This window comes from Plectropomus leopardus, chromosome 13 (assembly GCF_026936395.1).
Source record: "Plectropomus leopardus strain MGB_pleo_1.0 chromosome 13, ASM2693639v1, whole genome shotgun sequence".
Classification (NCBI taxonomy): domain Eukaryota; kingdom Metazoa; phylum Chordata; class Actinopteri; order Perciformes; family Serranidae; genus Plectropomus; species Plectropomus leopardus.
Genome location: NC_142188.1, coordinates 7839802 through 7866528, shown reverse-complemented (window position 1 = coordinate 7866528; position 26727 = coordinate 7839802). Strand labels below are relative to the sequence as shown.

The following is a 26727-nucleotide window of genomic DNA, read 5'->3' as shown; positions in this document are numbered from 1 at the left end:
GGGGTGTCTCTTTGCATGGATGTGTAAAAACAAGGGCCACTGATCAAGCATCGGTATTTGATGAGTTGGGAATAAGACCAAGTTGGCCTTGAGTTAAGGAAAAATACAAAAACAGAGAAAATTCTAGATTAATTGACTTCATAGGGGCCCACGTTTAACAACAGCAAAACGATTCCAAAATCTATCTATACTCTCTTCAAAGCCAGACTCCAAATACTCCATTGACTAAAACAGTAGTTTTACCGTGCTGAACCCAGGAGCTGCAGGTCTGCTGCTCTCTCACTCTTTTGTTTTGCGTTATTGTGCAACTTTGGTGTTTTAAAGGGTTAGTTCAGCTCCTGCAAAGCCACACAATATCACAAACAAACTCTCAACCCAGGCAGCTGTAGACAGCAGCTCCCATGTTCAGCGAGGTAAAATCACTGTTTTTGTCAATGTAGTCGGACTTTTAAGAGAGCCTAGAAAACTTTCACTTTTAGTTCAGTTCCCCGTTGGAAAAGGCTGTCCATTTGGGAAGTACTGAGCATACGACTGGATAAATAAAAAATGGAATAAACTCCAAGAGTATGTAAATGGATGTTTTGATATAGTTTTTGCTGTTGTTAAACACGGACCCCCAATGACTTCAGTTTAACAAGAATATTCGTTCACTCTGGAGGGATGCAAGAAAAGCATATTCACAAATTCGAGTAACTGATATACAAATAGTCATTTGGGGGATAAAGTATTCCTTAAAGGATGCTGGAGTGCAGCAAAATTATGCATCATAATCTCAAATTTAATCAGGATACAACAGTCCAGCAAACAAATGAGAGACCCTTTGATCTCATAGCAGGGGACGACAGATTCCCCGCTCGGTAAACAAAGAAGAGATGATGGACAGCACTCCTGCTCCTCAGGAGAACGCTTTCCGAGAGGGCTCCTGATAGCTTTTAATAAACAAGATGAAACAAATGTAGCTCGCCTCAGTCACTTTCATTAAACTCTCACACATATGTCCACGATTCTTCACTCAGAGCACTTCAAAGGCCAGCAACAATTTGACGCCTCCACAACAAAACAGACACGTTTAAAGGGCAATAAAGGAACACTGATTCACAACAGATTCAGGAACACAGAGAGAGAGGAAGAGATTTTACTCAAGATTTTAATCAAGTCAAAATGTTGTGAGAACACGGTCAGTTCACACTTTTTCTTCTATTTGCTGCTTCTAGAGCATCTTCTCTATATGAGAAGTGTCTGATACAACACCAAAATACACAGTACAGACGGAGTGATGTAGGAGCTGACAGATTGTTCAAGTCTGACTTGTGTCTTCGGAGGGAAGCTCTCGCTGTTTCTACCTCTATCAGAGGAATTGTAATGAGTTCGCACTATAAGCAAAGCCAGCTCACACGCCTACCCACAGTTCCAGCTCCATATTAAAGAGACAAAGGCATGAAAGGAAACAGAAAAAATGAAGAATACAGTGTGTGAGCATTATTTTGTACTATACTGTTGTCCTGTTACATTTATCCTTTATTCTCAATCCCGTCTCTCCTCCCTCAATCTCTCGTTCTTCTCTTTGTCAGGCAGGTTCGATGTAAATGCTGAGCCCGGTACGTTATAGTCCAAGAGAGATAGGCCAGAAAGACACTAAATTGGCCTAATTTGCATAAAAGTCGTAGTATGTAAGTCTATTTTGATGCCTGAGGCACTGTAAAGAGCTGCTGTACTTTTCTGAGATGTAATGTCATAAATATTAAAATGGCTGATTCCCTGCTGTGAAACACAATGTGATAGAAACACTGATGTTTTTTTGGTTTTCAAATCCTACTATGACAAGTTTAGTAGATGTGGTGAAAAATGGAAAACATTTTTGGTCTGAAAAATGAGGAAAAATCAACGGTAGGCAGTAGTGTCTTAATAAAAACATGAACCATGTTGCTGCTACACAATGTTTAAATATTCATATCAATTCTTCCCCAACTAATACTGGACTTTCTCAGGTGATTTGTGCAGCATCCAAGTTCATTAGTTGCATTTTTTGGTTTCAGCACCTCTATGCAAAATCTGTATTAAAATGTTGTCAGTGCTTTCCTATTCTCCAAATGTGGCTTTAATATTCATGCAGTCTGTACACATTTGGAATTTACCTGCAGCTGGTCAATAGTCAATGCTATTTTACATGGACTGCACCAATTATAAAGTGACTGTAGGGTATAAATAACAGAAGTTTATGCATGAAGTCCTGCAAATTCTCCTGCAGCATTCATGCTGCATGGATATTTTATATTATCATTAATCTGGCAGTTGTTTTTCATATTCATCATCAGCTGAACTGAAATAACAAGTCATACTTTCAACTAAGATATCAAACAAACTTCTCCTGTTTACCTTAAGTATTTATAACTTTTATCTTTATGGAGCGAGACTGGCTAACATAGGAAGGACACGCAGGGTGCCGTCTTCAGGTGTCCTAAAGGAGCCACCTTTATGAGCTGCATGTGTCCTTTGAGGAACCGGCCCAGTTTCCTTTTGAGCTTCACTTTCTATTTTCCACCAGGTCAGAGATCAATGCAATTATTTAGCCCATAAAAGGCTCAGACACTCGTCCTGGAAAAGGGGATCCCTCCTCAGTTGCTCTTCCTGAGGTTTTTCCCCCCATTAAAGGATTTTTTGGCAGAGTTTTCCTTATCCACTGAGAGGGTCCATGGACAGAGGAAAGACTGTAAAGCCCTTTGAGTCAAATTGCAATTTCTGATAATGGGCCTTATCAAAAAAATTGACTTGACTCTACACATTGTTTATGTGCTAACTGGTTGACTTGCGTCATGAAGCTGGCCTGTCAGTTTTCTGGTTTCCCTTTCTGGTTTCCCATGCAGGAGCTCTCACATGCTCATGCATGGGCTTATTTGGATTCGAAAATGTGTCAAAATGTGTCACATGTTGCAAATCACAGCTTGCATGTTGCAAATTTGGAGAAACAGGCCTCTGTGTTGTATCTCACAGTGCAACAGTGTGGGTCAGGATTAGTAGAGACTGGACATTTTAATGTGCTTTGATAGCTGCAGTGTGCATTCTCTTGGCAGCACACCACCATCTGCAACTGGTCAATAATGTCATATAATAGTTTTTTTTTTTTTTTATGTCTGCTTGTTTCTGTTTTTTGTCCTCAGTTCACCTCGTTCTTTTTTTCACCGTTAAAAACTTCTGTGTTCATTCAATGTATTTGGGATGTGCTTTCATACAGTAAGTCCAACTTTATGTAACCCTTCAGTTAAAGCTATAGTAAAAAAATAAAAAGGATGCACTGAAGCATTTACAGAACATAACTCACATATTCGCACTCACACAACTAACAGTTACTTTCACCATCAATTAACCTGTCAATTATTTGTTTAATGAATCAACCATTTAGTCTTGTTTTTTTAAAAAAACAGTTAAAAACCTATTTATTTATTCTGACTTTAATTCATGTAATTCTTGTAATTATTATTTTATATACATTTCTCATTTTTTCTTTTATTACTGGTCTCTGTACTTTTCACCTTTACTTAAATTTTTCTTTTTTTTTATCACCAACTTGCTTTTTTTTGTGAAGCACTTTGAGCTGCTACCTTTGTATGAAAAGTGCTTTACAAATTATTATTATAATTATCATTATAATAATAATTATTATTATTATCTTTGAAATGCTTCTTTTGTTCTACTAATAGTCTAAAACCCAAAGATATTCAATATGATTGCAGCAAAGTCTCACATTTGAGAAGCTGAAAGCAATGGCTGTTGTTTGAGAAACAACATGAACAGTTTATCAGCATTGTTTGTGGTTAGTTGTCTTTCAATTAAATGAGTCTGTCTGTGTTTGCCCTTACAGCACCGTGTGTGTGTTTTAAGAGAGTAAATTTCAAGCAATTAAACTTGATGGCAGACTGGTATCTTACAGCCATGCACATCACTTCTTGTAAAGCACATTTTCTCTGTAATCCCATTCTACTCTCTCCCTTTTTTCACCTCCTCTTTTCTCACCCAACCCCTCTCCTTCTCTCAGTGCCTCTGTCACCTGCAACCATCAGCATTTCCCCAGTTCCAATTATTCGACCGGTATGACAAATAACATTCCCCAATCCTTCAACGGCAAACAAACCAAGCAAACACCTGTTCATACAGTATTCTGACACACTCTGTCTGAGAAACCTGTCAGTGTGGGTGAGCCGCTGCTGTTCTGTCTGAATCAGTGTTTCACCTGGGAAAAATGTGTCTGACTAACCAAGATAAATTATTCACAATATGTGCTGGGCTGAGCTGGCCGGTATGTTTTTGCTACGATATGTCAATTATTGTGTGTGTGTGTGTCTGTGTGTGTCATAAAAATTGCCTGTCTGACACAGGCACACACAAAACCTACTGAAATATTCACACTCTCACACCAGGTGGTTGAGCTGTGCCGCTACGTACAGCCCATAATTCTTGCTATATCTGTATCTGATTTCTCAGGGGCTTTAAGACTGAATCAGAGGAATGCATGGAGAGCTGTGTGAGTGTGTGTGAGTGAGTGTGTGTGTGTGTGTGTGTGTGTGTGTGTGTGTGGTGGGGGAAAGTGAAAAGCATGTGTGTGTGTGTGTGTATGTGTGTGTGTGGCCTGAGAGAAAAGGAAAAAGTTACCTGAGGCCAGATACATAAATGGTGTGTACATAAAAAAAGCAAGCATACATCTTTCCATACATATAAAGTGATATTCATAAAGGAAGATTGTGCAGTGAGAATGTGGGCGCCTCACGTTGGTTTAAACCTGGCGTTTACATGGTTTTTGCTGTGATGGCTGCAGGTGAGATGAGTATATTAAATATAAGTTGAGAGACAGAAAACACTGTTTTTAAAGTCACCTCTTTCATTGAGTGCTTCCACTGATTTATGGATTATGTGTCTGCCACTCATTTAATTGGATTACTGTCCTTGTCCCAGTATATATGCATTGGGGGAGAATCGATTTATGGACAGAAGTATGTCCGACTCTGCTACAGCAAGTGGAGATATGCCCTCTTTCAGCTAGTTGCTATGGACCTGTATCTATACAGTCTAAGCTACAGACTGCATCACATTCACAGCTGTTTATTTACAATTACTTCGGGGTAGAAAACTGCGTCACGTTCAGAGAATCAATCGGCACTGAGCAAACTCTGCCTTCATTGATTAGTTTTAAGCCACCTAAAAAAAAAATCAATAAGTGGAGCTTACGTTATATTTAGAACATTTTCACCACTTTAACTTGCTGTAAGACAGCCCTTGACGACAGGGATTTGAAGTCATTATATCAAAAACACCAAACTCAATTGAGAAAAACGGTCATTTTACTCTGTTGAATGGGAGAGTTACTGGTCTGCCACTAACTCTATCATTAAGTGTGTAAGATTAAGAGGAGCAAATATTCAAATAAAGCGTACACGCTTCCTCCCTCACAAGTAATGAACAGTCCCCTAACCACCGAGGGAGCTGGCGTGGCCACTAAGAACACGCGTAGAACATCGAGTCCAGTTAACATCAAAGCCTTCACTTATGCTCAAATGTCTCTGATATTTTTCTTCATGTAAGACAGCTATGTACAAGTTGTGAAAACAAATTTCCTTCCAGAAATGTCTATTTTTTTGTGAAACAGAATTTCCCAAGCTACTCCCCTCAAAAATGTTAAAAGACTTCAAACTAAATGGATGAAAAGTTAACCAGCATACTCAACGACTATCCAGATTTCTATTAAATGACTTTTAACAAGCGACCAGGAAGAAAACAATAAATGAACTACAACAGAGAGCATGTAATGTGTGTGAACCGGGCATAAAGAGTAGACTTTGCTGATAATACTACAGATGGATCCTGAGGAAAGCTGCGCAACTGAGCGCACATGTGTGTGTGTGTGTGTGTGTGTGTGTGTGTGTGTGTGTGTGTGTGTGTGTGTGTGTGTGTGTGTGTGAGTAGCGTTTGTGGAAATGTGTGTTCATGTGTCTGAGTATGTGTGGGTGTGTATGGTATTCTGTGGGCTTTTGAGTTACACTCTCGTATAGAGAGCTGACAGGGTCCTGGGTGTATGCGGCAGGGCCGGGGAGGCTGGTGTGATGCAAACCCAGCAGCGGTGTGCTGTGTGTGGGCAGGAGGACAGACGAGCCCAGCCCATCTCCATCCATCAACGCTGGAATCTACTCAGCAAACTGGCACCTCCGCTGATGTACGAGAGGGCTGCCGGATGACTAATGAGTAGACACACACTGATGCTGACACACACACACACACACACACACACACACACACACACAGACACACAGGGCAACAGATACAACGTGTATCCCTAGATAGAGTCATATACTGGGAGGAAAGCCTTTGCAACAGTGGTTGTGTGTGTGTTTATATCAGTACTGAACACACACACACACACACACACACACACACACACACACACAGACACACACACACACACACAAACACACCACTTGCATTCTCACTCTCTCATACACACACATAGATTTAAGTATGCACCGTAGAAGAAACAGAATTTCTTTCACTTTCTCTCTCAAATACTTTCTCTCACACACACACACACACACACACGCACACACACATACAGACCTACAACCTACACACTTCCTGCTCGGATGTCACAGTGCATTTGTCAATGCAGTCCTTTCCGATCTCACACCTTCTCAGTAGCGAGCTCTGACTGATGAAGGCGGCTGGTTCTCTGATGAAACTGACAAGCTGATCTGATCGTTCATCAAATCTCTCCGCTCTGACGCAGGCTTATTAGCTCATTTCGTTTTTCAAAATAAAGTGTTCTTAACAGAGGAATGTTCCGGAGGACATGTGGTGGGTGGGTGTAATGACACCGGGTGCCCGTGTGGATCTTTGCAATTCTAAGCACTGGCGGTGCGCTGAGAGACACTGAAGGTTAAAAGTGCAGAGGAATACAGTGTGTTTTGTTTATGTGTGTTTGCAGTGATGCAATGATTCATGCATTAATCATCACTTTGAATGATAATTTAGACTCCTCCCTCCCGAACTGTTCTCTGAGCTCGCTGCTGATGTGTTGAGCTCCAAACATAACTGGGAGAAATCTGGGATTTAGGAATGCTATCGGGTGCTGAGGCACCATAAACTATTTTATCATTTACTGTTTTTGGAAAATTGTTTTTTGAAAGTTTCATGTTCGGCAGCAGAATGTGAGATATTGAATACTGGAGTGTTTTTCAGTGCAACTTATTTTTACAACTGTATAGGCATGATAGAAACTTAGAATTCGCTGCTAAATATGACAGCCTTTCTGTCCTGTGTGTTGACTTTGTACATCCTCCAATTTGGATTGAGTCTAATGCATTTATAAATGTTTTAGTCAAGACTTTTCCAAGCTAAATGTTACTGGAATCACTCAAGAGATGCAAACATAGAAGGATGGTGCATTGTTTGCAATATGTTAGGTCAAACATCCAAAAATTAAAACCACAATTGATGAGATAGAGATTTAATGGGACCATTATTCCTACAGGTGAGGGTTTTCTCAACCACACCGCCAAGTACTGTAGAGGCAGAAATGCCTGGAATGTGCGTCACAAGAAAATGAGAACTTCTCTAACAGCTGCTTTTGGGTGTCACTCCTAAATATGTGCTTTGACTTCAGTTTTCAGGAGGAGAAAAATGTCTAATATGCAAACATCCTGGTACTGACGTGATCTTGCATTTCTTATACATCTGTCATTGCGTGTTTGCACATCTTGCGTACGTAGCTGCCTGCGAAATACTTCTGTCTGGATATGATGACTACAAGTGCGTTTTTCTTCATTTCACATCAGGGCAGACAAGCAGATGTAGCCTTTCATCCAGAACACATGGAATAAACAAATTTTAAGATTATGCATCTGTGTTTTCTGTCTGTGTTGTGAAATTTTGAAACTATCCGCTCTCATCTTCATCTTTCCTTACACGAGATACTTCTGTTTCTCCTTGGATGACATTGTGCCAACTTGTGACCCGGACACACACATCCACTCTGAGTCTGTGCTTTGTTTCACTCTCCAGTGAAGACATAATATAAAACACACATTACCTTTAATAGGGTACGCGCTTTGTACCTATTCATGCAAACACCGGAAAACATCATGACAGTATTTATACACACATACACACACACGCATCCCTTTTCTATTCATCCTATCTAATGGGTCCTTAGCATTTTCCAGCATTTTCCATTGGGAGCTCGCCAACATCCTCCTCCCTACCTGGAAGTAACTCCGAACCTAAACACAGAGACTCTTTTATGTGCTCAGGTGTCTCAAATGTCACCATGTTCTCAGGAAACAAAGTGCAGTCTCTTCAGGTCGCCTTTGATGTTCTTCACGTCTGAGTGCATTACACTTTTGAAGGGGGGGCAGGGTCAGTACACCTGCAGTTTGAGTAATCTCAGCCTTTGTTAGTGTTTCAGATTTAATAAACTGATTCACATTTTCACTTTCAGTAGTGACATGCTTGCAAAGAGCAAAAGTTCTAAACTTTGTTTTAACCCATTTTGAACTGGACCACTGTGCATTTTAATTTGCCCATGATGATGTAAAAGGGCTTCAAATAAGAATTTATTATAGAAGGTTGTTATAAAAGTTGTTAGCATTTTCACTTGACAGCAAAAATACAACCCTGCAGGTCCCTGATGAACATTTTTGACCAATCAACTCACTACAAGCAACCTCACGACTTATAGGTTTCTGCACAGATCGACAACTTGGAGACTTTCTTGCTAGATTTGGCAATTTTGAATGACTTCCTTTTTTGTGACTTTTCCTAGCTAAAAATGTCAAAACTTTCTGGGAAGACCGTAACTCCTCTGCCATTTAGAGAGTCGTTGATATTTCTCAGTGAATGTGCTCTCACACGCCGATGTCTCTCCAGACTTAGTGTGGTCAGATTTTGGAGGAGAGCTAAAACGTGAATGAGGTGTGATTGTGCAACACAACAACCAATCACTGATCCCTATTGTTTATGTTTATCCAGGGTGCTCCTTCTTTGGTTTTTGTTCTAAAGGATTTAACTTGACTCTTTAAGAGTTTGCAAAAATGAGTTTATTCCAGTGTCAGGCAGTGTTAATTTTGGCAGCGATTTAGATTTAGTCTTAGTCTTGAAACAAAAATGCTTATAAGTGTTAGACACATTTTAGTCATTTTTATCTGTCATGGTTTTAGCTGATAAAATGTCAAAACCTTTTAGTCAATTAAATTCCATAACATTTTAGTGGAGGTGTTTTTTTCTGTATAAACTAATCGAATTAGGCTATCACAGGTCCCAGAAATTAGATTCAGTGTGACAGGTTATATAATAAATTCATTCAGAGACAATTTTTAAAAAATAGGTCTAATAATTAATTTGAAAAGCTCAAAATCTCTCTTTTTATGGTCTCAAACACCATAGAACTCATTTGAAACAGGGATTTGTATTCAGGTTTATTGTAAAGTCTAACTTAATTATCTCACCGTGAACAAGCAACACCCTGAATTCTTTCTGAATCCTCCGCTGCCTAAAATCCATCAACAGCTCCACCATCCACAATCAGACAAACACTGCTTCTTATATGAACTATAGCTCACAACTTGCACCAACAGCTGACGCTGTACCATGTTTTGCATGATCGCCAAACATCCTGGTGCTGACTATTTACTGGAGTTTACAGCCAGTCGCGCTCCAATCTCAGTGTTGCTCATACGGCAGACACGGCCATTGTTGGCCGCTCTGTTCTCCTCTCCTATCCTCTCATTCTGACTGTCCAATAGTCCACCACTAACCTTTTTGTCTCATCAACAAAAATGAAACATAGATTCTGTCATGGTTTTCAGTATCGAGATCTAGTTTTAGCTTGACATCCTCTCAGTTTGGTCATGGATAAAAGGCTGTTGACGAACAATTTTGTCAAGGATTTCATCAACACTGTGTGGTTCCTCTCTCTATTCGTGGCACTTCAGTTCCAGTCTGTGCAACGGTTATGGTAACATTGCTTTCATGGGATTAAAAGAAATCAATTTTGTAGGACACAAAATAAGAACTGCACTCTCAAGTACCAAAGTCAGACACTTCGTACATTCAATCATTCATCCTAACCCTCTGCCCTCTGAGCTTTGTGGTGCTACAACACTGTCAGGCTACTTCCACCTCTGCTGCTGAGAGCAAACAGATATTATTTGCACAACCACAAAAGGCCACTTATCCTGGAAAACTGGACATGTTGTTTAATAAAGGCAGTCTGTCCTGTAATATCCGATTCTAATCTGTGTGAGTGCTATGTGGATAATCAAATAAAAAAAAGGTGCCATTTCCTTTAAAGAGCCAACCGAAGCGGATAGAAAATGCACCACAGAACAAATCGGGTAAAAGAATAAAACTGGATTTAGGCTGATTGTTACAACAAAGTTTGTATCTGCTTCGTTTCAAATCAGCGGACCAGGTTGATGTGCTACCTGTTGATGGACCAGAACAGCCCTGGGATCAATGATTGACGCACTTAGACCATGTGACTGAATTAATCCATCTCTCTCTCTCATACACTCTCTCTCTCACACACACGCATACACACACTCACACACATTTCTGTAACTCGTTGCCAGACACAAAAACCACTCATACTCAATTTTACGACAGAAACACCACACAAAGCACAAAACACATAAAAAGTAGAACAAACAGATTAAAAATTAGGTGAATCATTACTTTCACACACAAGAACACAGACAGGAATCATCCTCTGAGTGTTGCACATAACGCAGAACCGTGGCTGGAACCCATTTAAGCAAATGTGATTAGGCCAACACACGCCATCTCATTAAGAGATTGAATCTTAAAGCCAGCAATGTTTCAGTGTGGAAGCACTATTTGGCAAGAGGCGAGCCCAGATGCTTATCAGTGTCTCGATTCATACTTCAGCCCATCGGCAGCACTTCACATTCATATAGAGTGTATACAGAGTGAAACACATACAACGATTTCAAATGTGTACAACCATTAACACACATGCAGTGTCAAGCTGACACATTTGCACAACATGGATTCACACAAACACACACAGACACACATGTACACACACACACGGCAGCATCTGTTTCATAACCACTAACTAATTAAATGATCAAAGGAAACTTTTCTTTTATAAATCATGTACTTTCTTTTGTTTTTGTCTGTGTGGGTTTATCTCCTTCCACGTGTGAATGTGTTTGTGTGTAGCATGTGTGTGCGTGCAGCCAGGGGGCCGTGTATGTGTGATTGGATCTAGTTTTGCACGTGAATTTGTTGCTATATTTGCACACATTTAACCCATTCAAACCTGGAGCAGCACAATTTTTCTTGTGCTACTGTCAGATGCCTTTCACAAGTATATGAATCTATGCACGCTGAGCAAATTCATGTGATTACTTTACAATATATGCGGGGTAACTCAGTTGGTAGAGCACGCGCCCCAAATACAGAGCCAATGTGTCCTCATCGTGGCGGCCCCAGGTTCATGTCCGACCAGTGGCTCTTTGCTGCATGCCATCCCCACTCTTTCTATTCCCCATTTCCTGTCATTTCTCTAGCTGTCCTATCAAATAAAGGCCTTAAAAGCCCTAAAAATAACTTTTAAAAAGTTTTTTAAAAAAAAACTAGGGAAAAGATATATTTATAATGACCACAATTACATATTTAAAATGTTACAGAAGTGTTATACATTTGTTAAGCAATTTTTCTAGATCATTTCTTTGTTGTTGTTTCTTATTCTTTTTTTAAATTCATTTATTCTTTTTTAAAAGGGATTTACTAATTTTCAGGTAATTTTTGGGTTATTTTTTCTTTCGTTGCCAATTGCCACCTTCCCATGTTTTTGAAAAAAAATAAGCCAATTTGCTTCCTTGCTGCATGTATTGTATATCTCTATGTGCAAGTGTGTGAGCACCTGCACGACTGTGTGCGTGTGTTTTAACCTCTCCCTGCCACCTCGCATTAAGACACCGCAGTGACTGTTAAAGTAATCAATTCACTTATATGCAAGATGACACTGAAATGACTGCACATGACAGCAGAAAATGACGTCTGCAGTAGTATGAGCAGCTAATACAATATCCAACAATGACATTATATGGTTTATTCATTGTGGAGACATTGCACACAGGCTGCTGCATTCACTGCTTTCATCCAGATGGATAAAAACTATCCACATTAAAGATTTGCCTATGATATGTGTCTCACTATATCCCAATTAAATCTAAACTTCAAAGTTTTACTACAGCCTTACATAAAAATTATTTAATAAATCTAATCAGCTGAATCTATTAAGATCAGTGACTTTAGATACATATATAAGTTGCCAAAGGGTCTCAAAGGTTTCTTCAGACTCCACAAATTAAAAAAACAGCAACTACAAGCTCACACCAGAAATAACTGGCATCTAAAGATTCAACAGATACTCCAATGGGGGCTACACGATTGTATCAAAAACAAGTACAGATTACAGCTCTGTGGAGCATAAACATAATTTACATAAACACTAACCGTGATGATTCCTGTTAACACAATATGTTTTATTGTTGTTCCCACTGATGATCAACACCCCAGATCTTTGCACCGCTCAACAGTTTTCAGCTGATCGTTTACGTTACTGATGCATGAAACCATTTCCATCCATAAACTAAAATTGCCACCTCATGGTTGAATGCCTCTGCACACCCGTCAAGTTGCAGTTATAGTTTACATCCATATTTGTGGAAACATGGATGCTTCACACACATCTTTCCCCCCGGCAGCACAGAAGATTTATACAATCAGCACAGTTTCAAGGTGGGAACATAAGATTAGTGTCAGCAATGCAGTGTCTGACCAAATATCTTCCCTTCTGTTCCATAACATAATGGCCAGAGTGGTGTTTTTGCAAAACACTATGATTTAACAATGAAGTTGACCTTTGACCTTTTGGATAAATGATGTTACGGTTTTATCCTGTAAGACAGCTGTGTGAAATTCTGGCATAACTGGCGGATGAGTAATGGCCCAAAACACATTTTCTGAGGTCACAGAGACCTTGACCTTTGACCACCAAAATTTAATCACTTCATTATTGACTACAAGTGGATATTTATGCCAAATCTGAGGAAATTCCCTGGAGGCACTTTAGAGATGTCGCATTTGTGAGACAGACACGGACAATGTCACGTTGACTATTAACCGCCAAATTCTAATCAGTTAATTCTTGAATCGAAGTGGATGTTTGTGCTAAATGTGAAAAAATCCCTCCGGGTGTTCTTCAAATATTGCGTTCACGAGAATCAGACACACGAGGTCACAGCGACCTTGACCCTTGACCTATGATAACCAAAGTCTAATCAGGTCATCCTTGAGTCCAGGTGGACGTTTGTGCAAAACTTGAGGAAATTCCCTCATGGCGTTTATAAGATATCACGTTCACAAGACAGACGGACAACCCGTAAACATAATGCCTCTAACCTCGCCTGTCTGCAGTGCAGAGGAATAAAAACTGTTGCTACCAGAACATGACGTCACACACGCAGATTTGACGCTTGTGTCCAGCGCAAAATGGCATCAGAGCGGAGATAATGAATGACTGGTAAAAGGGCCAAAGGGACATGCAGCTTTTTCAGGTTGTCAGATTTGATTGAGACACACAAATTGCTCTGTTTCTTCTGGATGTGAAAGAAAGAAGTTGTTTTCTTGCACAAAAACTATTAAAACATTATTAGGTGAATATATAGTCAAATATGGCTCTGTTGCAAGTTTGTTTTAGAGTCTGTCTGCCTTAAGTGGTCAAAAATCCCTCAGTAGACTTTGCTCTCAAAGCTAAGTGCCTCAGACTCACATTACTTTGAACTGAAGTCAATTATCAGCTAAAAATGTACACGATCACAAAAGTAGAGTACTTAGACACTATTACAGCAGTCCACTTATATAGTCTCTTGGCCAAATAGTGTTTGTTGTCTATTTTTTCAAATCACTTTTGGCATAATGACATACAAGATGTCAAGGCCTTCACAAATAAGACATACACAGGAACACACACAAAAATGTGAATACTTCAAGTACCAGAATGAGTGGAAAATCACTGGAAAGTATGCAAATGTAAGTGAAATTGTCTGTTATTGGCTCTGCAATCTGCATTCATATGAAAGTCCCCCCATTATCTGTAAATCAACAAGTCTCAAGACGACTGCACAAAGTGTCCTTACAATTCTGATAAAAATGCCGACATTCATTGTCAATGGTGAAAATGTTATAAGGTGTCACCATTTTTCTCTTATACATGCTTTCCTACATCAAGTCAGATGTTCACAGATAACTCTTGCTGCCCCTTAGGGCTCTCAAAAAAAAGTCTGAATGGTGAAAATGATTGATTTTTCTAATATGGTGAAGTGAAACATCTCTCATTGCATTCATAGCTACTGGAAGTTACATTTTATTCTAGTGTTGCATTTGTTATAGTGGCTGTGGATCTGGGATATCTTATCCAAATGATCACATCTAATCTAATTAGGGAACAACACAATTAGCATAAAGTGTAGATCATCCAACATATTAATGCCAAACTAAGACAGCATATAAAGTATTCTGTGTACACACACAGGGTGCCAAGGAAGACTGTTAGCATCAAAGTGTTAAATATATGCTTAAACTGCACTGAAATACTGTTATGTGTGCAGTAAAAACATGCATATCAATGATTCCTGCCAGAATCCTCCAAATTACATAAAAACTGATTCTTTCTGTCAATTTGCCCTTAAATCAGGATGATTTTCCTAATCTCACCAAGGTTTCTATATCTCTTTTTAACAGTTTATTTAAGGTTGTGGTTGTGAGCAGATGTAACAACTTAACCCCTGCGACCTCAGCTGTCCCGCCTGAGCAAATAAAAAGTCAACATCCGGCTTTGCAGCCCCTCCTCTGACAGCTCCACTTCCTCCTTCTCACAGCGCTACTCTTCCAGCAGGACTATTGGGAGGAGAAGGGATGTGGTGTTTCATCACGCCAACCATACTGCGGTTTGTAGGCGTGCTGGTGGATGTGTGTGAAAGGGACATACATATAGGAAGAGTCATGCATGCTGCATTTAAGCTGTATATGCTCAGGTAGATACGCAGTTAGTGAGAAATGTGTTCATGCAGAACCTGCTCTTCCATAAAACATAAACTCCTCGATATTCCCATTTTCATATAAATTAACGTAAAAACAAAATCAAAGACTCTGCAATATCCTTGATTATGTGTTTTACATTGCAAGGTGTTTCAAATAAACTGAAAAATTACCTAAAATGAGTATCAACTAGGGCTGTACCCAACTCAGAATTATGTCAATCAGATTTGGCTGTTCAATACTAATATTCAACGATTCAATTTGTTTTCCATACAGACTTAAAGTTTGAACAGACTCTGCGAGCTAACAGTGCTACATACAGGTCATAAATGCACAAAAACATTTTCAGCCGACACTAGATATCAAACAAAAGTCAGAGACTGTGTCTTATTAAGCTGCTGCAAGCTGTAAATTCACCACTTCTGGCAAAAGGTCCTTCCTCTCTCCCCTTCTGTGCCGCTGCCTGCATGTCTACACCTCCATGTATCAAAGAGTAGTGTAAAAGTCAAGAGCACTCACTCCTCATCAAAATCTGGGGACCAAAACATCCCCAGAAGTACACTGCACAAAAAAAAGCAACTACTCGACTTAAAGCAGTCTCAGTCAAATGAGGGTCTCCGACTTACGATTCGAATGTCCCACTTTCAAGGGGCATCAACTGCTTTCTCCACTGATCAGATACAGAGAAGGGCGCCACTTACCAAAACCCAAACTTAATCAAGTCACAGCACCGCCTACAGATGATCTCTTAAACTTATAGCGCAGAAATAGCACAGCAAAAAGTGCAAAACAGAAAAGCATCTTTCAGATCAGCGGCAAATATCACAAGCAAGCATCTATCTCCAAAGATATGACCACAGCCAAGATAACAACTGTTGTGGATTAATACAGTTTACAGTAAGCGTGTGTGTCATGTTGACAAGCACCCTTGGGACACAAACAGTATCAGGCACAAGAACAACAAATCCCATTCATTTAGACAGACACAAAGCAGGAAAGCTGAGCCCAAATGTTAGCAGTAATCTGCAAATTGGTTAATTGGAACTGCATGAAGAAAGAGGAAACTGGATAGCTTTTTTTTCATAAGGAGAATTAAAATCAGAAATTTTGGCCATATGAAGCAATTTCACACCAGAGACACCAAGCTGTGCTCAGCTGAAGGCTGGTTTGAATTGAAACAGTCCCTTCAGGACTTTTCCCAGATCCTCTCTCTCTGTCCAAGACAGTGATGAAAGACTCAAAATCCTACACGGGAGCAGCAGTTAATATTACATTCACCCTTTTCAGTTGACAGCTTGCTGACCTTCTCTAAGAGCCCCAAATGTGTTGGAGCTTCCAGTGTTATGTAAAGATTAGGAAGAGATTGGGTCTAATATAGTACCCTGTCTGATATATTGAGTCTATATGCAGTTTTTGCAATATTTTTGCACTAGCACATGCAGTGTAGGGCTGCATGACTGATAGAAATGTTATCTAAAATGCAAGATGGCCAAGTGTAATATCCAAATTGCAGGAGCTCAATTTTTGATAAAGGTAAATACCATTATAAATAAAGCACTGTGATGCTACAGAAATGCCCTCGCCTACAAGTTATATTCCAGACATAAAGGAAGATGCTTGTCTGGTGCACACCCCTGCAAAAATCATGCTATCATATTTTTAAAAAATATTTTTTCAGTGAAAATTCTGCAAATGTACCATTGCCACAAATCGAGACTCATAACACATCTGCCAAAATAATCACAATATGATTGTTTTTGTATATTGAACAGCTCTAGTGCATTGTACATTTCAGAGTACCTTCACACTCACACACACCTGTAGTTCACTTTTAAAGTCACTAAATTCTAAGTGTTTCAGGGTCGTGTCTCCAGTGTTTCTGCACACCGTGGCTAGAGCAACAGGTGATCACGTTCAAAATAAGTCCTGCATGGACATACAGTAAGTGACGCAGCCATAAATCAACCAACAGCTGAATTAAATCAGCTTTAAAACAGTCACTGTCAGGACATATAACCACCAACATCACAAAAAATTAGGAAAAAGAAGCATGTTTTTGCATTTCTATGCATGTTTGTGTTAGTGTGTCTTGGGGTGGAGGGAGATGGATATGCATAGGTCAGAGAAAAAAGAGTGCAATATAAATGAGCAAAATAATAACTTATTCCTTAGAAACCACATCTGCACAAACAGTTTTATACCATGATGTGCTTGTGCACCATGACCCCAGCTGGTCATTACCATCAGGTGAACAACAGTCATATCAACTAAAATGTGTACTATTCTCAACAAGCAGTGACATGTTTTCACTTTATTCTTGCCTTTAAGTTCAGCCTTCAAATGTGGAAAACTTAAGTGGCCTGTGGTGTATTGTTCTTTGCTGAATGACCAAAAGTGCAAGTTACTCACACAAAGGCGTGGTAGACGAAAGCCCATTCCCTCGGTCTCTCCAGCACGTTGTAGAGGTAATTCTGGAGCCGCCGGTAGCGCGCGTTCCTGCGGCCGCTCTGCGCGCTGTAGGTCAGCGGCTTCCCCAGCAGACTGAGCCGGGCACCCTGCTTCCTCTCCGACCCCACCGCACCTGCCGTGGCGGGAGAAAGGAGACCGTCACCGACCCGCACCGCGTTATTCATCGTCCTCCTCCCAGACTCCACATCTTTCAGTGCGTAGTCCTGCACCCGGCGTCCCGTCGAGGTCTTTAGCCAGAGCCCGGTGCCGCTGCTCTCGTCGCCGGTATGACTTCGCGGCATGGCATCACCAGCGCAGTGCGCTGGGAGACCGGCAGACATTCACATGTAGCCAAGTGCTCTTGCGCTGAGTGTTTGACTACTTTGACTTTCACAATCACACTAAATGAAACAAAGCGGAGGGTGAAAAGTTAAATGTCTAATCTGCTCTCATCTTGTGACCGTTTAAGCAGATTCAGTCCCGTTTGGACACTTTGGCCGTCTGCGCAAGGCTGGAGAAGAGTGGGGTTATGAAGGAGTGGATCCATGGAGACATTTGGCTGGGGGAGGGCTCTCCCACCCCACACTCTCTTTCTCCCCCCACTCACTCCCACGCGCCGTCTTGCTGCTTTCTGTCAAAGTGAGTGGAGGCTGCCGGTGCTGCCCAACACCATACATCTCTTTTACGCATAGAACAGAGAAAGGCGCAGCGCAGCCAACTCCACCAGAAGCACTGGATTAGTGGATGGTCTCGACATCCAAACTTGTGGCTGCATCTATGACTTTTAGTTTGATTAAAACATGTTAATTGAAGAAACGTCAAAAGACACCGATGACGCAAGTTTTATGCAAGCGCGGAATTTGTCTGGGATTTACCCTGAACAGCAACCGTGATCATTTTGACGTGTTTATTTCATGAAATATCAAGTCAACACGCTGCATCCACCTGCCGCTCATATAATCATGCTTTAAAACACATCTAAACAGTAATAAAGTCAATTCTTTTGTGCATGAAATCAAACTTTTGTAAGGAAGTGACAGGAAGTTAGTGGTATGATTCAAAATATTAGCCTAGGCGAAGGTTTCCACGCGGTAAATCTGTATCAATAGTGGTTGACGATTTAAGCAACACCTGGAGTTTAATTTCTATTCAGATGATAAAAGTTTACAGTAAATCAACAGCTGTTTCAGCAGCAGCAGAGGTTTTGTTTGGTGTCAAACTTTTTCCGACCGGATCTGAACACGCGCTCTGATGAAATGTTTAAAACAGCTACGTCACTGACCACGTGACCAATGGAGACAATGAACTAGTTTTTCTCAACTTTTGTTTTGTTTGTGTGCAAGCTGATGTCTTTGTGGCAACTTAACACCAAACCAAATATCCTACTGTCCAGATTACATGCAAATAAAAATGTATGCATGTCCATTCAAGCACCTTTGGTCTATAAACAGTTTGACATTTTTTTGTAGTTTGTTTTTTTCCAATATAACTTGATTGATTTCTTTGACCATAAGGCATTGCAACATTTTTTTTTATTTCCAGTGTTCCCGCTCTGTTCAATTTATTGGATTTGAACTTTCCCCACTTTGAACTTTATCCACCCAAAGCTCGTAATGACGGCAGCAGTATGACGTCATCACGTGCTGTTTCCCTCCTTTGAAATTGAAGCACATCACAGCCTTCATCACATTTCTTAACCAAGAAATGCTTTGAGGTTTGCCCTGTTGTAATCAAAGTCTGAACTCTAGTGGTCAAATATTGTTATTACAGGAGAAACGAGACAACAAAATATGCTCAGCAATGGTTTATCAGCAATCTATCAGCACAACACCCACCACCACCTCGGGATTATTTAGTTTTATACTAAAGATAATGAAAACTTTTATTTAAAAAAAAGATAGAAATGGCATTTTGTCACTATACTGTACTCACTTAGCTAGGTGTGCGTTATTATTATTATTATTGTAGTTTTAGATTGGATGCTGGATTATTATTTAATTCATGTTCATTCTTATTCAGTCGATTTTGATTTCTTGGAAGTCATTATTAATGCATTAATGTAAAAGCTTGAGGACTGAAAATAAGTCAGTCAAAGAAAAAGGCTGGTTAACAATCATCACAAATTCCTACTTAATATTTGTTCTGGTTGGATTTTTTCACCCACAATCAAATAACTCCAATAAGAATAAGACACATATTAATACTACAAAAGAAAAAAACGTACAGTGGGGTACCCGATTAACCATTTATTAAAGACGTTCATTTAAGGTAACCACAAAGCCTTCTGGAGAACCATTAAAAAACATAACTTTTCTCAGTACAGATGTAATTCATCTTTGATTGACCCAATGTTGAATGCAGAGTATTTGTATACGTTTTCTACTATAATAATTAACCATCTTTTCTACCCTGTTGTCTATTTGTTGAGGGCTAATTATATGTTGTTTTGAGGGTTTGTTATAAATAACTTTTTTTATGATCTTATTCCCAGTCCCTCCAGGATCAGATCCTGATCAGTGGATTACACTGATCAGGATCAGTGTAATCCACAGAGTTTTAATTGGCAGAACTTCAGCATCGCTCAACAGATTTAAAATCAGCGAGAGAGCTGAACTAACACTTAATTATACTAACTGGGAAGTAAAGGAGGAAGAGAGTGAGGGAGAGGTGTGGGTGAGGGAGTGAGGGATTTTCAGAGAGAGAGAGAGAGCATTGGTTGGGATTAGGTCTGTGCCGCAGGTTGGACGGGATTACGGCGCGCAGCGCGGCGCAGTCCTCACTGCTGTGCGCTCTGCGATGGATTTCTCCTCACGGCATTTTTCTGTCTGCCTGAACTGACCTTCAACCCCACTGATCCGGAGATAGACTAGCTTTATGGAAACATGGCCGACGTCCCTCAGCTCGTCAAAATTGGGATTTCCTTGAAGATGCTTCCCAACAACTCCGCGGTGCACTTCAAATCCGACGGCAGCAGGTTCGGACAGACCCGGACCATCAAGCTGCTCACTGGCTCCAAATATAAAATTGAGGTGGTGGTTAAACCGGGAGCTGTCGAGGCCACGTAGGTAGCCTTTCGATTTTTGTTTGTTTGTTTGTTTCAAGCGTGCATTGTGCAATGCTAATATTGCTTTTAGAAAACACACCTCAACCAGGCTGTTACATTCTTTAAAACCCCTACTAAAATGCAACAAACATCACTCTAGTCTAACCTAACCTAACCTAACCTGTAAAGAGCGTTACAAAGGCATGTACAGTCAGTGAGGAAAGTGGAGAATTGCCATATGGGACGAAAAATGGCCTCCTAAATAATAGTGATTGTGTTGTCTGAACGTGGCGTGTCCCTTAATTATTCCTTTAGAGTGTCGAATTAAAGTGACGTTATTGTATGGGATATTTTTTGATCGATTAATTTTAATATTTAGTGTATCTGTAAAATATTTTTGTTGTTTTGGCAAATCATATATTCCCGCAAAAGTAAAATACACTGTACAACAGGGCTTATTTCTGAATGGACTCGTTCCTTGCATGCAATGACAGTGACCTTAAAGGAAGGCAAGTGCAGATTTTAAGGTCACATTCAGGGACGGTAGGATATATGGCTAATATGAACCTGCTGCACATAAAATGTAAGAAAAGTGGAGTTTAACGTGATTTCCAAGCTGCAGATGAAACAACAACATGCGTTTTGTTGTATAATTATCGCTCAACAAATAATTTTGTTTGGGTGTAACGCTGGGAAGTACAATTTTACGAGGAGTACATGAAGGCACCATAAACCCCAATTGGCCGCATGTCAAATCCACAACAGATTAGGACTCCGGGGTTTTGGGGGTTTGTGTTACTGCCCTCTTGTGATTCCCCTACAGTTAATCATTATGTAATGAATTCTGTTCTTTCATCCTCAAATAAGGATTAGTGTTGAACATGGAAATATCAGACTGTGAAACACGCCTGAACAAACACTCTCGTGTAAAAATAGGTCACACTGGGGATGATGCATAGGAGATGTTGTACTGAATTTAGGGCATGAAACACAGCTGTAGACCTAGTTCACTTTTTGTCAACATGAAATCCTGTCTGCAATAAAAAAAAAAAAAAAAAGCATCAGTGGGATTAAAGGTCACTGCAGCAGTTTATCCATTTTTTAGCACAATTACAGTTTTTGAGTTTATAATCTATTAATTTAAGCTTTTTAATTGCATGTGTCATATTTAATGCATCAACTATTTTTCTTGTTTTTGCTGTATTACCACATGGTATGTGTGATGCTAACATATTTTTGAGAATGTTTAACGATTGATTCTTTGTGTACCTGTCTGCAGGTCGATGAGTGTAGGTGGAGTGACCTTCCCCCTGGAGCAGCAGTCCAAAGACCCACAGGCAGTGGTCTACAGTGGCCAGTACGACACAGAAGGGGTGGCACACACTAAAAGTGGAGAGAGGCAACCAGTTCAAATCAGCATACAGGTATATGTACTGCACACTCTGCAGGAAACTGACTTTAATCTGGATGCATATGCAAGCCCAACGTTTAAAAAAAAATTACAGCAAGGAATTGAAGAAGATCAGAAGACAGTCTTTTTGGACACCTGTCCATTTGTCTACTCCGGTCTGTTAGTCATTTTTCTGTTACTTCATGCACCTGCGAGCCTTGTTGCGATGGTATCAGGTGAAACATGATGTGTTGAGGCACATTTTCTCAAAAGGCTTCATTCCTACATTTGTCACCTTGGACAAAAGCGTGAGCATGATTTAATACATTAAGCCTGCTGAATCACTGTGATACCCAAATCCCATTTGGTTTGATGCCCAGTAAACTGTTTTAACTGCCAAATCAATGAGTGCAAATCTAAAAAATCCTGTGAAAACACCTAAAGTTGAAATGCTGACACTGTTCATAGCCTTAGGTCCTTAGGCGGGGCTCTTCTGGCAGTTCCAAAGTCGAGGCTTGAAACTAAAGGGGACCGTGCCTTTGCCATCAGAATCAGTGACTTCATTTATATTACTTCTTAAAACCAGTGTTCATAGACTTGCTTTTATGTGATGTCATCTCTTTTTAATTTGTTTATTAATAATAATCATTTCTATTTACTGCCTTTATTTTGCTATTGTATTTTCCTAACATGTTTCTGCCTCTAATCTCTTTTTTATTTCTACCTTAATTCTTGTCCGACATTATTGTTTGGCTTTTATTGTTATTGTCTCTGGAGTTTCTTGCCTCTCATTTACTTTTTTTGTCAAAGCACTTTGTAAATGCTGTTTAAAAAGGGGCTATATAAATGAAGTTATTATCATTATCATTATTATTATTATTATTATAAGTATTACTTGTGTGGGAACTGTTAAAAATGAACAACAAGAGGAAGTCAGAAAGTTTTCAAGAGACAAGCTTACCATAGACCGTAAAAAAATTGTGGACATAGCCACCAGGATATCACCTGCTGGTTTGTGGACTCCCGTTTTAAAGTCTCAAGTTTGGCATTTAGGCCTTCACCACCAGAGAGGATCATATTTGGACGAGAGGATGGAGCTGTGCAGAAGCGAGTGGTGGCTTTGACTCGCACAGTCGTCATGAACCGGGACTCTAGAGACCAAAACCGTTTGTATCAGGCTGTAAACATGTTTATTTCTGCTGTTGGGCATTTTAATATGGAGGTCTATGCAGATTGACTGGCTTCTAGAGCCAGCCTCAAGTGGCCATACAAGGAACTGCAGTGTCTGACACTTGTTACACATGCTTGTCTCACAAAATGAGTTCATGGCATTCGGTGTGTAAGATACCTTACTACTTGTAGCACACATGTAAGGTAAATATTTGTATACATTTGAGGTAAAACTGTCACTTTTAGCTCCTTATTTGAATCTAGGAGGACTCTGGGTTTAAACATATGTGTCCAGTTCACACCCCGGGGGCCTCTGGGATGATATGGTGTGTGTTTGCATGTTTGTGAGTGCATGAATCCATCTGTACAGTCAGAACGCTTCCCCTTCATTTCACCTTCACATAATTTTACACATAGCTGAGTGGGTTTTTTCTGTGTGTGTGTTTATTCCCATCTGTCCTCTCATGCACTCACATGTGCATCTGTTTCTCCTTCAGTTCACAGAGGCGGGAATGTTTGAAACGGTGTGGCAGGTGAAGTACTACAACTACAACAAGAGGGACCACTGCCAGTGGGGAAACAGCTTCAACAGCATCGAGTATGAGTGCAAACCCAACGACACACGCACGCTCATGTGGGTCAACAAGGAGATGTTTGTCTGATGCCAGAACAACCTGAAATATTCACTGTTCATTCTGCAAAAACAAAAGGTGTGCCGTTTCTAATTGGCAGTATGGCATGATGATATTAAGACACTCTGCTTAACTTTTTTTTAAAAATTTATTTTACTTTTTTCATCATCTACCCAAATCAGAAAATCTAGAGGTTTTTTTTTGTTTGTGCTGTAAAAAGGTGCATTAAATTCACGGCCAAATTGGATCCTAAGGCAGAACATATAAAATGCAAGTTGCCTGTCTTTTTGCAGTGGTTTGATTGTTCATAGTGATTATACAAATGTGTCAAAATGAATATGGCACATTTTATTGAGGTTTAAATTAAACTTGTTGCACTTCTTAACCTACAGTTTTAATTAAATATTGAAAGACAAAGATTAAATGGCATTTCAAGATAAGTGTTTTTCATGTACTGTTCGGCTGTGGCATGTGGTCACCCTCAAGTGTGTTCAGATTTATGTGTATGTTCAGTACTGTATGTGTGAGTTTTGCTACACAGTGTATGTGTGTGTGTACAGATGTGTTTTTGTACTTTGAAGTTTTGTGAAGAGTTTCATCCAAAATGACTTTCCAACATTTCCAGAAATTCATGTTTCTTCGAAAACTATTGTTAGCATAATGAGCCATGTTAACATTTACTGAAATGTTTTGTAAAATAGAATATTTCCTTCTCAACCAAGTCCAGTGTCCTTGCCTGGGTGATTTCATTGGCACCCAAGCAGCATTTTTCCCATCTGTCCTTATTTGGGAGCTTGCTATAACCTCTGCAGCCTCAAGACAAAAAAATGACCAAAAAAGACAAAAAATAACATCAAAGAGACACAAAACGACCAAAAAGTCAAAATTATGCTGAAGACACATAAAATAACTACAAAAAGCAGTGAAATAACCAAAAACAGATCGTGTCAAATCACTTCAGCAACAAAAGATGCAATACACCACAAAGTCTGTGCTTGTATTTCCAGTTAGTGTAAGAGTTGGTGGGGCCTTTTTTACCACTATGTCTGGAAGAATAACAAAATAATGCAGTTGCCCATGAAAAAAAATCAACCCTGGTACCCTGATTTAATCTTTCACAGAATCTTTAAAGTAAACAGGTTAACTCCCTTGCAAGCCACAATGAGCTACCGTTACCCAAAAGCAAAGAATATGTCTATCTGCTTAAAAGTTTGCCTCAGCTCACATCCTTTTACAATGACTCTGCAGTGCACCTCATGTGTGTCAGCACCTCTAAACTGTGAAATAATTAGTGTTTTGAATGAAACTCTCGGTGTAGGTGTGTGTGTGTGGATAATGTTGTAGTACCATATAGTATAAAGCAGTATTGGATGTAGGAATTTTGTATTTGGGTGAAGTTGTGCCCCCATTTACAGCGTGTTTGTCTTCTCTACCTCTTCCGAAGGACTTAGCCATTTATATGAAGTGTGTTTATTAAAGAGAAAAATGTATTTGGAATAGAACCGCTTTGTTATTTGGAATCAGAACATAAAATGTTAAATGACATATCTTAAAATCATTTTTTTCTATATCAGTGGTAACTTATATTTTGAAAAATAGTATTTTTGTACAGTGAACCTTTTGAAATGTTTTCATTTTACTGTGTGTATCTTGGTAGAAATAACTAAAATGTTTTCTTTGAAATATTGAATTGACCTATGCAAGAAATCAAAGCAGCAAAATGACAATGCAGTGGTGAAACTTACATATCATTCTGACCCTTTTGTGAAATTGTTGTTTGTTAATAATGTTAATAATAGTAAATTTTGAAATCTTTTGTGTGGTAAATGTATTCATTTCTCCAGAACCTCCTGTAAACTATTAACTAACTTAGTTTAATTTGAAAAACACAAACTATTGACAACTCGAACTGCATGCCAGTTTGGGCTCAAGCATCACCATCTACAATCAGACACCTTACATCTTTATATAAGCAGGCACTTAAAGAATGGACAAAAAGCCTGTCTGGTGGCACTTCTGTTGCATATTAGAACAATACAACTTTCTTAGCTTTGACAGCTGCTTCTTTAGAGGTTCTCTTCTGGTTCTTTGACTTAGTTTAGTTTAGATTACCGGGGAAACAATAAAATCACAACAATAAAATTGCCTACAAACAGCATATTTTCACAGGATAACACATTTAGGCAGTGTCTTTCAACCTGTCAACGCATGTGCATGGGGATACTTCAGGTTTAAAAGGATAACGTGGCCTATTGTGTTTCTCTGTCAGCATTGAGTACAGGATTCTCAATCTTTTAAACCAACATTTAGTAGGAAAGTATTAATATTTAGTCATATTTTAGGTAAAAGTGTCATTTATAAGCCTATTGACTTGTCCGTGGTATTATCTTATCTATTATCTGGCAGCTTTGAAGGGCCCCAGGCTCAAAAATCTAAAAATCAATATAGTAAATGGCACCTCTGATGCTTCTGTGGCACTATTTGACAAAGGCGTTGCATAGTGCCTTTAAAAGATGGGTGTCATATATACAAAACAGGTTCACCTGTGATTATGAGCCCAAAAAAAAAAGTTTTGAGGTTCTTTAGCATAATTTTTGTTGAGCGTTACAGATAACCAAGACATCTAAAAAAGGTTGTTTTTAACTTTGACTTACATGAAGCCCAGTTTAACCTCAACATTTTATCATTTTCAGTCTGCAGAGTCCAAACTTCACATTTTTATTGGCTGCTATTGCTGCACATTTTCTTATACCACATAATCCATCATGCACTACCCATTACTGCTGCAACTACAAGTGCTTACAAACTGTTACTTGTGATACATAACCTATGACATTGTCAGTAATACTGTAGTACCAGTACAAACATTTTCCTCAGGAAAGCTCTACTGAAAGGGTGTATGTTTTATTTCAACGTTGAGGGGATGCATATGT

The 26727-nt window shown here is 39.5% G+C and overlaps 2 protein-coding genes across 4 annotated transcripts in view; one reads left to right on the top strand and one right to left on the bottom strand.

Annotated features, from left to right (window-relative positions):
• The window catches only part of kcnq5a (potassium voltage-gated channel, KQT-like subfamily, member 5a), a 119187-nt gene extending 100572 nt beyond the window's left edge, over nt 1-18615 (bottom strand). For 2 of the 3 annotated variants that reach the window (XM_088086292.1, XM_042502825.2), the window contains exon 1: nt 17521-18611. In XM_088086292.1, coding sequence (XP_087942418.1) covers nt 17521-17900 — 380 coding nt within the window. In that variant the 5' untranslated portion in view covers nt 17901-18611. Of the gene's footprint in view, nt 1-17520 lie in introns of all 3 variants that reach the window. The other variant, XM_088086293.1, reaches the window with a different exon arrangement.
• Nucleotides 18616-20187: 1572 nt separating this feature from the next.
• cnrip1b (cannabinoid receptor interacting protein 1b) lies at nt 20188-25609 on the top strand. The gene is made up of 3 exons (XM_042502828.2): nt 20188-20620; nt 21882-22026; nt 23660-25609. Exons 1-3 carry the CDS (start codon nt 20442-20444, stop codon nt 23822-23824), a joined length of 489 nt encoding a protein of 162 aa, XP_042358762.1. The 5' UTR covers nt 20188-20441; the 3' UTR covers nt 23825-25609.
• The last annotated feature ends 1118 nt before the right edge of the window (nt 25610-26727 follow it).